The 12,654-nt window shown below is 32.4% G+C and overlaps 2 protein-coding genes and 1 non-coding gene across 3 annotated transcripts; 1 reads left to right on the top strand and 2 right to left on the bottom strand.

The window, feature by feature from the left end:
* Nucleotides 1–340: 340 nt before the first annotated feature.
* Nucleotides 341–954, bottom strand: LOC131651064 (uncharacterized). Its single transcript, XM_058920742.1, has 2 exons — nucleotides 707–954; nucleotides 341–614 (listed from the first exon to the last, which is right to left on the bottom strand). Exons 1-2 carry the CDS (start codon nucleotides 952–954, stop codon nucleotides 341–343), a joined length of 522 nt encoding a protein of 173 aa, XP_058776725.1.
* Nucleotides 955–2,196: 1,242 nt separating this feature from the next.
* Nucleotides 2,197–3,065, bottom strand: LOC131647925 (phytosulfokines 3-like). Its single transcript, XM_058917740.1, has 3 exons — nucleotides 2,907–3,065; nucleotides 2,782–2,825; nucleotides 2,197–2,690 (listed from the first exon to the last, which is right to left on the bottom strand). The coding sequence occupies exons 1-3, from the start codon at nucleotides 3,001–3,003 to the stop codon at nucleotides 2,580–2,582; spliced, it is 252 nt and encodes an 83-aa protein (XP_058773723.1). The 5' UTR covers nucleotides 3,004–3,065; the 3' UTR covers nucleotides 2,197–2,579.
* An 8,407-nt stretch (nucleotides 3,066–11,472) lies between these two features.
* TRNAL-AAG (transfer RNA leucine (anticodon AAG)) lies at nucleotides 11,473–11,553 on the top strand. The gene has a single exon. It is a non-coding gene; the product is annotated as a tRNA-Leu (tRNA).
* Nucleotides 11,554–12,654: the final 1,101 nt, after the last annotated feature.

The following is a 12,654-nucleotide window of genomic DNA, read 5'->3' as shown; positions in this document are numbered from 1 at the left end:
CCAACTGCCACATTTGCTTCAACTTGATTGACTTGTGCGGAAGATCCTCTGCCAAGATTAGGAGGATAACCATGCTTTTTGTAGCAATTGTCCACAATATGTCCATTTTTACCACTGTGTGTACAAACTTTGAAATTGCCTCTACCTCTGCCATTGCCATTTCCACTGTTTCCTCCTCTGCCATATCCACTATTTCCTCTACCTCTTCTAAATTGCTTAGTGATATCAACAACATTCACCATTCTAGTTCCATCTTCAGTGGTATTGCTTCTAGACAAAATAGTTCCAACTCCACAAATTTTCCTTTCTTGCTGAAGCACTTAGGATCCATAAGTAGCAATTAGGAAACAACTCCATGGAACTCTTCATTCAAGCCAATCAAGAACTGAATTATACGATCTTCAGCTCTAAAGCTTCCGCTGTTCCTCACGGCAAGGCATGCACAAGTCACATGACATGTACAATTTGGCATTGGCCTATATTGATCAAGTTCCTCCCATAATCTCCTCAACTCTGTGAAATAATCAGAGATTTTCTTGCTTCCTTTCTTTAGGTTTGAAATCTCTTGATATAGTTGTGCAACATGAATCTTGTCTCCTCTCATAAATCGACCCCTGAGGTCGTTCCACACATCCACAAAATTTTCAATCAACACTACGCTTTGAGCTATGAAAGGTGTTATTGAATTAATGATCCATGTGTGAACAAGATTTTGCATCTCTGCCATGCAACGTAATTGAGATTGTTGCAATTAGGTACTTCAATTGTTCCATCAACAAACTGAAATTTATTCTTCATGGCCAACACTCTTCCCATCTTCATCGACCACGCATGATAATTTTCTCCAGATAAAGCTGGTGTAACACAAACAATTGCAGGATTTTCAGATGGATGAATGTAGTATGGATCAAGTTGATCTTGTATCTCATTGTTGCTGTTCTTTCTCCCAGCCATCGTAACGAATCAAGAACAAGAAGAAACAATATGATGAATCAATAATTAGTGGAAAAAGTGTTGATCGATACAAATCAAAATGATCAACACGAAATAAATGAATCAATGATCGAAGCACAAACTTCAGAATCGAGTGCAACAGAAACAAAATAGGGTTAACCTGCTCTTATACCATATAAGAAGGTATACATGTCCTTTGATGGAGAAGAATCAACACATGAAAGTGAAAAAGAGAAAGAGAGAAGAAGAAGAACTTGATTCATTGATTGGTAAAGTTAGTTACAATCTACAGTTATATATCAACACACATGTAACTAACTAAAACAGAATTGAAGGGTATCTAATCCAATGCAGGAGGATGCATGGTAACATGGTAAACACACACTAACAGTAGGCTATGTGATTGAATCATTTTCATGCAGCTTGTTACGTGACTCTTCTATTGTTAATATGCATTCTGGCTTTAATGTGCAACCTTTGTAGAGTTGCCCAAGAATCTACTCAACATGTTCTTTTTCGCTATAAATTCGCAACCTAAATATGATTTTGGCTTGGTAGTTGTCTACCGGTCTTTCTATTCCTATTCTCAATATGGAAGTGGCGGAGCTAGGACCCTAGACTAGAGGTGTCATTTTCTTCACAAAATCAACAACGACCCTTTCCATCATGGGCTACATTGTGGCAACCTTGGGCTACACCACTGTGTTTGTACCCAACAACACCAAATTGACATAATTAGTCTCCTTCTCATCACTAAGCCTCTCCAGACTCTTAAGGCAAGCAACAACAACTAATGTCCAACCATCATATGCACCAATTCACATTGAAGTTGTTTTGCATACTCTATATGACTCCTAATAAGTGATACACGGACCTCAAAACCACTTCTCACATGACTGTTAATGGAGATAATCTCACATGTTATTCAAATGTGACCAATAATATTATTGTTGATAATGGTTATAATATTCAAGTTATTGGTTTTGAAAATACATTAATACATAATTCTATTAATTACTTAACCCTAAACAATGTCTTACATACACCAAAAATTAATTAAAAATCTTGTTCATATAAGAAAATTACCATTGATAATGATATTTATGTTGAATTTGTTGCTTTTGGTTTTTGTTTAAAGAATTTTCATACTCAAATTCTCTCAAGGACTATAATTTTTTTACAATATATGTATTTAGTGAAACACACACTCAAATAAATATTTGTAAAAAAAAACACAATAATTTGAATTCTACATAAAATATCTTCACATTCAAACCACTATATTATGATAACCGATAGATTAATTCTCAACTCATAGCAAACACAACTTAACTTATGCAAATATATCTGGAATGTTGCAAAAACTATATATCCCATATATACATAGGCTAGCTAATAGAAGTCACAAATTAGTTTCTACTATACTATATATTTAAGGTTTATAGCAATTGCATTACATCAAACAAAGGATATCTCATACCATAACATCATTTCACTTTAAGAAGCATTTTCATGTGTTATAGTCAAAATAAACACAACAGGAACATCCTATCTTTTCATTATCGAAAATCTAAATATAAAAAGATACTTTAACTCTTTATTGAAGTATGAAAAGATTTATGATTTCAAGGCTTCTTATGATGTTGGGTGTAGATGTAGTCTAGGTGAGCTTCTAAAGTCATTCTTCTCTGCATACATTCTTCATCTTCAATATTGCAATTCTCCATTTCCATAACCTGTGAGGTTTCATAACAAGCATAATAAGGTATAGCTTTTCTAAAAAATTGTGAATAGAAAAAAATAATATTTACTAAAAATTGTGTCTACCTTCAAAGATTCACCTCCTTCAAACTCCAAAAAAAAGTTCTTCCCTGAAAAACCAGTTTCTATACTTCATAAAAATACATAACTCACAAACTTGAATAACAGTTAAGATTTGTATGTATATATACCTTGTTCACTTGTTAGTGGCCTTGAAGAGAGTATTGTGGAGAAAAACAGAAAGAAAATGAATAAGAGTGGACCTCTAAAGATAAAACTTAGCCTCATTTTCACTTGAGAAAGAGAGAAAAATGGTTTTGGACTATGGAGTATCCAAGGGATAGCTTGGTGTTGGTACCACCAACATGAATATATATATATATATATATATATATATATATATATATATATATATATATATATATATATATATATATATATATATATATATATATATATATATATATATATATATATATATATATATATATATATATATATATACATGGTCGTGTGACGAGACCAGACAGGAGCATTATTAGGATTGATGTACATGTGAAAATGCTTTGGTGTTGTATGCAATAGTGGTCCAAGCACAGTCTCAGAGACAGTCAAGGTGTTTGTTTTATGTAGTAAGTTGTTGAGTTGACAGTAGTAACAAGTCAACCATTCGGACACATTCACAGCTGTTTTCGAATCTCCAACTTCATGTTTTACCTCTGTCAGATTAAATTTTCTAACAATAGTTGACTGTCATATGCTTTTTATATTTTCTAACACATATTACATTGAGTCACTTTGATGGATATTTCACTATGGAGCAGTGGATGGTTTTGTTTTGTGCAATGATGTATATAATAAATAGTTTTTTTTATAATCTTCATAATGATTTTTAAATAATTCCGAGAAATTATTTATAAGAATCTTTTATAATATCTATTAAAAATAAAGAGATATGCATGTTATAGTTTAATCCATTCTCATAGAGGAAATTGAACATTAATGAATCTTGAGACTACCTCGAAAATTATAATAAAAGTCTTGTAGTGAATATATAAGCAATTTGATAACGTGATTGAAAATACATGACTCATACATGGCCGTAAGTAACTTTTTTACGCACAAAATATATATTCATTGACGAGTTAACCATGGATGCCCACTTGACCTTATTTCTCTAGCACATGTTGAAATGTGTAGAACCTTTCACGTCTAATTGAAAACATAGGGTAATTTTGATTATCCCTAGATTTCCTCTTCTATTTAAGGGGATGAACCCCTTCACTTTCACTTTTCCACACACTTTCGCATCTCCCCGAGCTCAAGCCCATACCATACACATGTACAGTTTTGATACTCCCTTAGTCCATTTTCTTTATGAAAATTATTAGGGATTGAGATGAGGATGGTGATATGGTAGAATCTTCGACTCATGACGAGAGTATAGCCTTAACTACTGTTATAGGGATGTCAGGTGTCTTTATGGGACTATTGATTGTAAATTAATGGAACTAGGCATGTTTGGCATATGTGAGAGTTCTCTTATTTGTGATATAGTGATAACAATGATGGTAGTGACAGTGACTCCTCTTTTCATTCTGTTTTCTCAAGAAATGGAAAGGTTATGGTCACCTCTGACATTGAGTCCAACGATGGTAGGGGTATTAGGCCCATCTACACTATTAACGACCAAGTAACTCCCATCGATAGCAGCTTACATTCTCTTCCTGTGATGATGAAGATGTTATTTTGGAGGCGTGCTCTATAGAGGAGATGGACAACAAGGTTTCCTCTGAAACCTCTTCCACTTCTTCCTCTTACTTATACATATCCACCATTCACGAGGTTGAGTTTCTCTTCCCCTTCTCCTTCTTTTTTATAGAGGTTCTTAGGAGGCTTAGTATGGCCCTTCCTACATCACACCCAACGGCTGAAACCTGATTAGGAAATTTGAGATTATATGCTGGCTAATAGGGTCTTACTTCACCATCAGGATTTGTTTTCTCTTTTTATGGAACCAAACCGTCTGTTGACTAGGGCTAGGTAACCATATACATTTTGCTTGGGAGAGCCTTATTCAAACCTCATTTCAACCACTTCAAAGGATGGAAGGACAAATATGTGAGGTTGTGAGGACGAGTCAATTCGTCTTAAGTTACTACTAGGGAAGATGGTGCCCCTATATTTCCCCTCGCTTGGACATATAGTCCCCGATGATTACCATGTATAGCTATACTGGCCTAACTGCTGATGAGGTTGAGGTGGTCCAAACTTTGGACGAGTTTAAAGTCATGGGGTTCCGCACCATGATTATTTTGGACCAAAGGGATGACAAATCCCTGGGCAAATATATAAGTAAGTTTTAAAGACGTTGTCCCTTGTTGATGCTTACATAACTCACGATCATTATTTCTTCTTGATTTTATTGTAGAGAAGATGTCCAAGATTTTCATAGAAGAGATGAAGAAGTGCTTAGCCAAGCAGAAAACTTATTACTCAAGCTCGGATAACCCTCAAAGCCGCCTCGAAGGTCAGCTAAACAGGGGGTCAAACGGAAACCTGAGGGTGAGGGGCTTAGTGAGTCTCAATCCCCGAAGATCCAGAGGCAGGGTGAGTGAATCCTCCCTAAGGGTAAGGCGGCCTAATTGATTCTTACATAGTGGGCGGAAGCCCCTGCATCGTCTCAAAAAAAGGTCTTGTCATCTGAGTCCTTCCTATGGAGTGATGATGCTTTTGACACCATTAGGTTTAGAGGTGCCCGCCTTCCCTTTCCTAAAGTTTTTATGGGGATTACAAGGTCGTCTTCAAGAATCCCTCCCCGAAGTTATCTATCCTTAAAGAGACCTATCTGCTAAGAGTTCTTCTTATGGAGCGTGCTGATAGAGAGAAACATGATGAGACTGAACATGATCTAAGGATGGAGATTTTTAGCTACAAAGGGGACTTGACTAAAGGGCATGTGATAATCTAGGCTCTGTCTTTGGAGCTGATGGTTAAGGGATGTTATGCATGTGAAAAACTCTGCGCTATATTTGCATCCAACGAGTGTCCAGAGGCATGAAGCTCTCGACATGCTTTCCACTTGACTTGAATGTTGTCTTGTCTCTAACAGGTCATATATTAACCCCTCCACGAAATGTCTATATGGGAAGTACGCTATTTTGCATCTCGGGCCTTTTTTTTTTTGTATTTTCTTCCTCGCCTTTGATATAACATTTTGCTCACATTATTACTTTAGCACAGGACACCGCTAACTTATAGACGAGAGATTCATTAAAGTATGTCCCATTCTAAACCAATTCTAGAAGGCATCTATAAGTATTTCTTGATTTGGATGAATTATCTTAATTGTTTGTTTTGTTGACACAGACTAAATACTCTCTTAAGAATTCCGAAAGACCTTGGCGAATGTTAAAAACGTTACATAGACGGATGGTATTTAATTTCCTATACATACTTGCGGCAAATTAGTAGACTAAATTCCTTATCAAATCTTAGTAATAGTAGCTGGTAAAAGAGAGTTATTGTCATTCAACCAAAAACAAAAGAATATGTGTTGAATATACTCATATACAGAACCCTAAACAATGACTAAATATTTCTCTTAATTTTTTAATTTGTGTGCCCGAAATATTTTTGATTTAGGATCGTGCTCATGTAATACTTACTATAATACCACTTCTAAGAAAACAGGTGTCAGTGGCAAAGCCACCCCATTTATAGTGCTACATATAATCCTTTTTCTTTATCTTCATTGGCCTATTAAATCAATGTTCTCTTTCTTAATCCATTTGATTATTTTAATAGAATTCTAATTTACCATGTGATGTGCAACTTCATTTGTGGCACTTGGCAAGTTTACGAACCTTCCGATTTTTCATTAATAGTACTAAATCATTTTATCTTGGTAGTGCTTCATCATGATAATTTAACTATGTTCCTTTGGAGTTTAGAATATGGTAGATTCGATTTCTCACCAAGTGCTATGCGTTTTATATTGAAAATGGTGAAGCTGATTGTTACTCCACTTTGGAATTTTATGTTTATGTTGTCTTTTTCTCTGTGTAATTAATTGATATTAAGCTAGATTATGCTTCTCTTTTGGAAGATTTGAATCTTGTAAATGTTTAAACTACATTTTGTTTTCTATATATATATATATATATATATATATATATATATATATATATATATATATATATATATATATATATATATATATATATATATATACACATCATCTATATGAGGACATACACTACTAGAAATATACGTATTAGCTGTGGAATTTGCTGTAGAAAATTTTTCCGCAGGTTTACTTGCGGATTTTTTTGGGATTTTCTTAAACAAAATAAATTTTCCTGCGGATCCAGAAAATTCCGCAGGAATACCTGAGGATTTTGCTTCAGTTTGTATATTTCAAATTTCAGATAAATTCGCAGGAACATTTCCTGCAAATTTTGCTACGGATATTGATTTTATTAAAACCGAACTGTTATATAGAAATAGAATTCATTGGAAAGTTTCTTGCGGATTTTGCTGCAAATTTAACTATTTATTTTTAGACAATTATATTTAATGATTTAATCATTATACTTAATTATTATATTTAATGGTTAAATATTATTATATTAATTAATGTTTTAATGTGAATTGTGTTATTTTTAAATTTTCATCTTAATTTTTTAATGAAATAAAAGGTATTAAAAATTTGACTAAAAAATATAAATGGTTGAGATTATGACTAAAAAAATAAATGGTTAAGATTATGTGTGAATCTTTTTTTCTCTTTCCTTCATTATTAAAATAAATGATGAACGAGAGAGAAAAAATATTGTGTTAAGAAGACAACAAGACCCATTAGAGAAAAGAAGATGTTTGTTTTACTAAAAGATTATTATTATGAGTGGAGGTGTATTTAATAACAGTTTTATGAAGTTTATGTTATTTTCCTTTTGTATGGCCCATGGCCCATTATAGTTAGTAAACCCTAACTATATATTGTAAGGTTCTTCTTCTTTAATGCTATGAAAATTTATGAAATGTTTTATTTATTCTTCCTTTGAAACTTAGATCTAGTTTAACTTGAGCAATTATCTATCATTGGTGCTTTCAATGAGAGTTGAACTCATGGCTCCCCCTAAACCCAACAACCCTCCTTCTAAAGAAATTATAGAGGAGGCTGTCCAAATCTTCCAACTCCATTTGAACAATGCTATGCAAGACACTTAAGAACAAATTGGTGAGCGTTTTCATGCAGCACCTGAAGATTTAGCGCTAAAACTTGGTGAGCTACACACAAGATTTGATAAGGAGAAACAACTTGCTGATTCAAGACATGAATCACTCATGTCAAATCTGCACAAGTTGCTAGCTCAAAAAGAAACCCTAACTGCTACTGCTGGTACGTCTGTTATTGTTCACCGCAACACTATTCATGGCGGACTGTTCATCACAGCACTGTTCATGACGGGACTAACCAATGAACACTGTTTAACCTACCGAAGCAAACTCCAATAGCTTGAAAACCAAAATTTCCACCCTTTCCACATCTAAAATTTCTTCAATGTAGTCATGCAAAAATACACGAAATTGTAACATGCATGTGTAACTTGCATACCTAGTAAACAATCCTCTTGCGAGTGCTTGAGAAGGTTTCATAGAGGATTTATGGAACAATTGAATTATTGATCCTTGTGAAGCATCAACATGCCTATAATAAGAAGGATCACAATGAACATCACCCTCTTGCACCTTCTTACTCCTATTAAATCCTCCTTTGGACTTAAACTTCATAAGTAGAAGACACATTAAAGTTTTACAAGGATATATAAGTCCACACACCTTTTTCTTCATCACCAACTGAACACCAATATCTAAGGTGTAAAAGTATTTCACCAAATTTTCAAAATTTTTGTTTAAGCCCGATTGTATCATAGATTCTTCTTCAAGAAATTCACGCTCTTTAATATTTAATTTCCTTCAAATTATATTAATGACATCCAATTGAAAAGGACTACCTTGTACTTGAACAAATAAAAATTCACATGCACAAGGGAGACCAAGTTCTCCTAATAAGTGACCTCTATCAACTGAACATCAATAATTTCAAGTAAAGAGAGTATGTACCTGTTGGTTTTATATGTGATGTCGAAGATTGCCACCAAATGAACCATGTTTAGAAGCTTCACTGAATCAGGATGTGTCTAGAATATATCGCCTACAACATAGGAGTTCTCTTTGTTTCTAATCCAATGCACATACTTCTCATTAGGAATTAAACTCGTCAAGTGTTACATTTCTTTGTATGTACCTCTCATATTAGTATGATATGTATCTCGTGCTTTGTACACTTGCGTGACACTTATCAAATTTTCTAGATTTCGATCTTTCAATGCTCCCATTACGAGCCTTGGTGTCATGTGGTACTTTGGAATATCATTCATAAATTGTATTTCATCCCATTTTAAACGGTTGAGGGTCTCACGATCATCTAACATCTTTGCTATATCATGGTTGTGAATACCATCAAACTTGAACACCCAAATACCACCATTATACATGATCTCAACCAAAAAGTACATTTTGGCACTCTAACTAAAAGTGACAGTTAAACTTCCATTGTTCTTCTAAGTTCCCCCTCTCTCATAATCACACACTAGTTTGTCGCACTTGCCTCTTCTCTCATTGGTTTTATAAGAACAAATAGTAGCTATAATAATAATATATCATCTTTCAATACTTTTATGTCTATAATAATACATCTACTCGAGTTAAAAATATCTATAAAAATAAACATAAACAAAATTAATGCTAACAAACAAATAAGTTTATACGTTCAAACGATCAAAATATCAATATTAAGCATAAGTTTATAGTCATGAAAAATTCACTTTAAGTCCTCATGAACCCCAAAATTTCCCTCTGAAACCATTTTTTGTAACTACAAAATAATAACATTTTTTAGCCTACCACACTTTTAGGGTGTGTTTGGTATGAGAGAGTTAGAGAAGAGAGAGTTAGAGAAGAGAGAGATACAAGAGAAGTGAGACATTTCTTTTGTTTGGCAAGCAAAGAATGAGGGAAGAGAGATTTAAAATGTGTGGGGCCCATACCGTTTTTGCTTCTTCCCTAACCTGCGAAGAAAGCTGCAAAAAACAATTTGTTTTATCAAATGGTCCATAATACCCTTATAAAAACTCACGTGCCTGTATATATATTTTATCTTTTGTGCTACATAATATTTGCTTACAAAGTTAATAGAAACATGTAATTATATAAAAATTATTTATAGTTAATAGAATTAAGTAATTAATATATTTAGCTAAATAAAATTATAATTATATAAATATTAAAAAAAATTAGTGCAAATTATATTAAATTTTATGAGTTTTTTAATTGAGTAGGGGTATACTTGTACTTTTAAAAATTATCAATATTTCTATCTTCTCTATTTCTCTTCTCTTTCTCTTATAACAAACAATACATCAAATCTACTCTATTTCTCATCTTTTTCTCTCTTCTCATACTCTTTCTCATCTCTTTCTCTCTTCTTAATTTCTCTTCACAACCAAACACACCCATAGAGGATAGGAGGAAATGCGGTATATCAGTTTTTTTTTTAAACGTCAAAAATAGTCTCAGAAAATATTTTTTAACTCAACTAACATATGTGAAATATATGGTACTTATTTTTGCTTTTAAGTAGAGATTTTTTAGAATAAACTTGTTACCTCGTTTTATTTTACATGTATCAAATTTTAGCAATTTAGTGAAATTTTGAGATTTTGCAAAGTAAATTAGAAAATCAGTAAAGTTAGGCTATTGAAAAAATATAGAGGTGGGAGGTACACATGTAGGGCTTTTAAGTTTAAAAAAAAAAAAACTCTAATTTTTGCTATTCAGATTATCCAAATCCAAGCCATTCATTTTATGATTATATAATTATACAAGTACAAGTGTACACTACTCCTAAATTTCATGGTTTGTTTTTATTATCGGAGATGGCTAACTAAGGGTGTGTTTGTTTGAATGATTAAAATTATAATCTTCATAATATCATTCTTAGAAATATTATTGCTTGGAACTTTATTCCTATCAATGTGTTTGGCAAATGAATAAAGTTTCTAAAAATATTTTTTAGATTTTGTTTTAATTAAATTTTAAAAATTAAATTTTAAAAATTAAAAATTACAAAGTAAATGTGTTAATATAATATGAGAGTGGGAAGTTATGGTTGGTTATTTTATATTCCCATGGGAGTGTAAGATTCTCATCCTTTTACATGAGAATGAAAATGAAGAAACTCATGAACAAAATTTATTCCTGAGAATAAAAAGTACTCAAAAATAATTTATCAAAACTTGAAACAAACAGAGAAATATGTGAATTTCAATGTCACATTCCCGAGAATAACATTTGTATCTCCGAAACAAACACACCCTAATATAATTTGAGGTAATTTCAAACATCATAATTCTTTAATACAAATATATTATCGCATCTTTTTTCATTAAAAGTCTTTGATATATTATATTATATCATGGTGCTTAAAAAACAACGTTAATCCGTGCATGCATGTGTAAATTTTTTAGAATGAAAGCCAACATAAAATGTCAATTCTTTTTGTCTTCATCTTCCATCCTTGTATTCTTATCAATGTTTTCTCTGTTGCTGTGAAAACAGTGTAAAAAAAAGTGAATTTTCAACAAACTTGAGAAGATAATATAAAAGAACTTTTTTGATAATTTACAACAAGTTGAGATGGCCGAGTTGGTCTAAGGCGCCAGATTAAGGTTCTGGTCCGAAAGGGCGTGGGTTCAAATCCCACTCTCAACAAAAATATTTTTTTTTAAATGCAATTAATTTTGTTTTTCATCATTCTGCATTTCTTTTTATAAAAGAAAGTTATGGGCTCAAACATCAATTGTCCATTTGCAATACCCATACTTATTCTCTATATTTGGCCCAAACTAAATGTTCAAACAACAATAAAAGAACATGTCATTTTTATTTTTATTTTATTTTTTAAAACTTTTTCATATTTTCATTGTCTAATTTAAATGACTACAAGCGGATATTTTCAATTTAGATTTTATTTTGAGGGCTGAAATTAGTTGAAAAGAATTGAAGGTTTAATTTGTAAAAAAAATGAATAAAAATATTAAAATTGACGGTTGAATTTAAAGAATAATATAGTAATGATGTTAAGATATAGTAAATGACTTGGAAATAAATGTAAATGTAACGAAAGATAAAATGCGTGAGTAATGCAAACAGACTAAGATAAATCTGGTTTTGATTTTCCTTCCCTACTCTCTTGGAATTACTCGCTTAGTTCTTAAAAATATTGATTGATAGAATTAATTTTTAGTTCAACTTTGTAAATGATTCAAGACGTGTTTGATTGATTTTTTTCTTTAAAGCACTATAATTGAAGAAGATTTTATCTCTACTCGATTAGCTTTTTGGATTTTTTTTTTAGAACCCAAATATTTTTAACCCCTCTTGTGTTAGTGAATTTAAGATGTCTTCAATTATTTCCTTTAGACCATCTTAAATCATGCATTTAAGATGTTCTAGATGATCAAACTTATGACAATGATTGCATTTATAAATAGGATGACTGTAATTTCTATAGAACAACATGGTTAGTCTGAACATTGAAGGTCTCTCTATCCACGAAGAAAGTGAGGAAGAAGGATTTTTTTTTGAAGTGGATGAGGATGGAGAGGAGACAGTTGATTTTTGCTGGTACTGTTTGGTTGGGAGGTTTCTGAGATAGATCGGTTCATGTTAAATCTATGAAAACGAGTGTGGCGGATATGTGGAGGCCGGTTAAAAGAGTCACGATTAAGGAAGCGAAAACAAGTTTGTTTCTTCTCCACTTTGATCACAAACTGGACATGGAATCAGCTATATATGGAGGTCCGTGGACTT

Source organism: Vicia villosa, linkage group LG2 (assembly GCF_029867415.1).
Source record: "Vicia villosa cultivar HV-30 ecotype Madison, WI linkage group LG2, Vvil1.0, whole genome shotgun sequence".
In the NCBI taxonomy this organism is placed as follows: Eukaryota; Viridiplantae; Streptophyta; class Magnoliopsida; order Fabales; family Fabaceae; genus Vicia; species Vicia villosa.
This window is presented reverse-complemented; position numbering and strand designations above follow the sequence as displayed.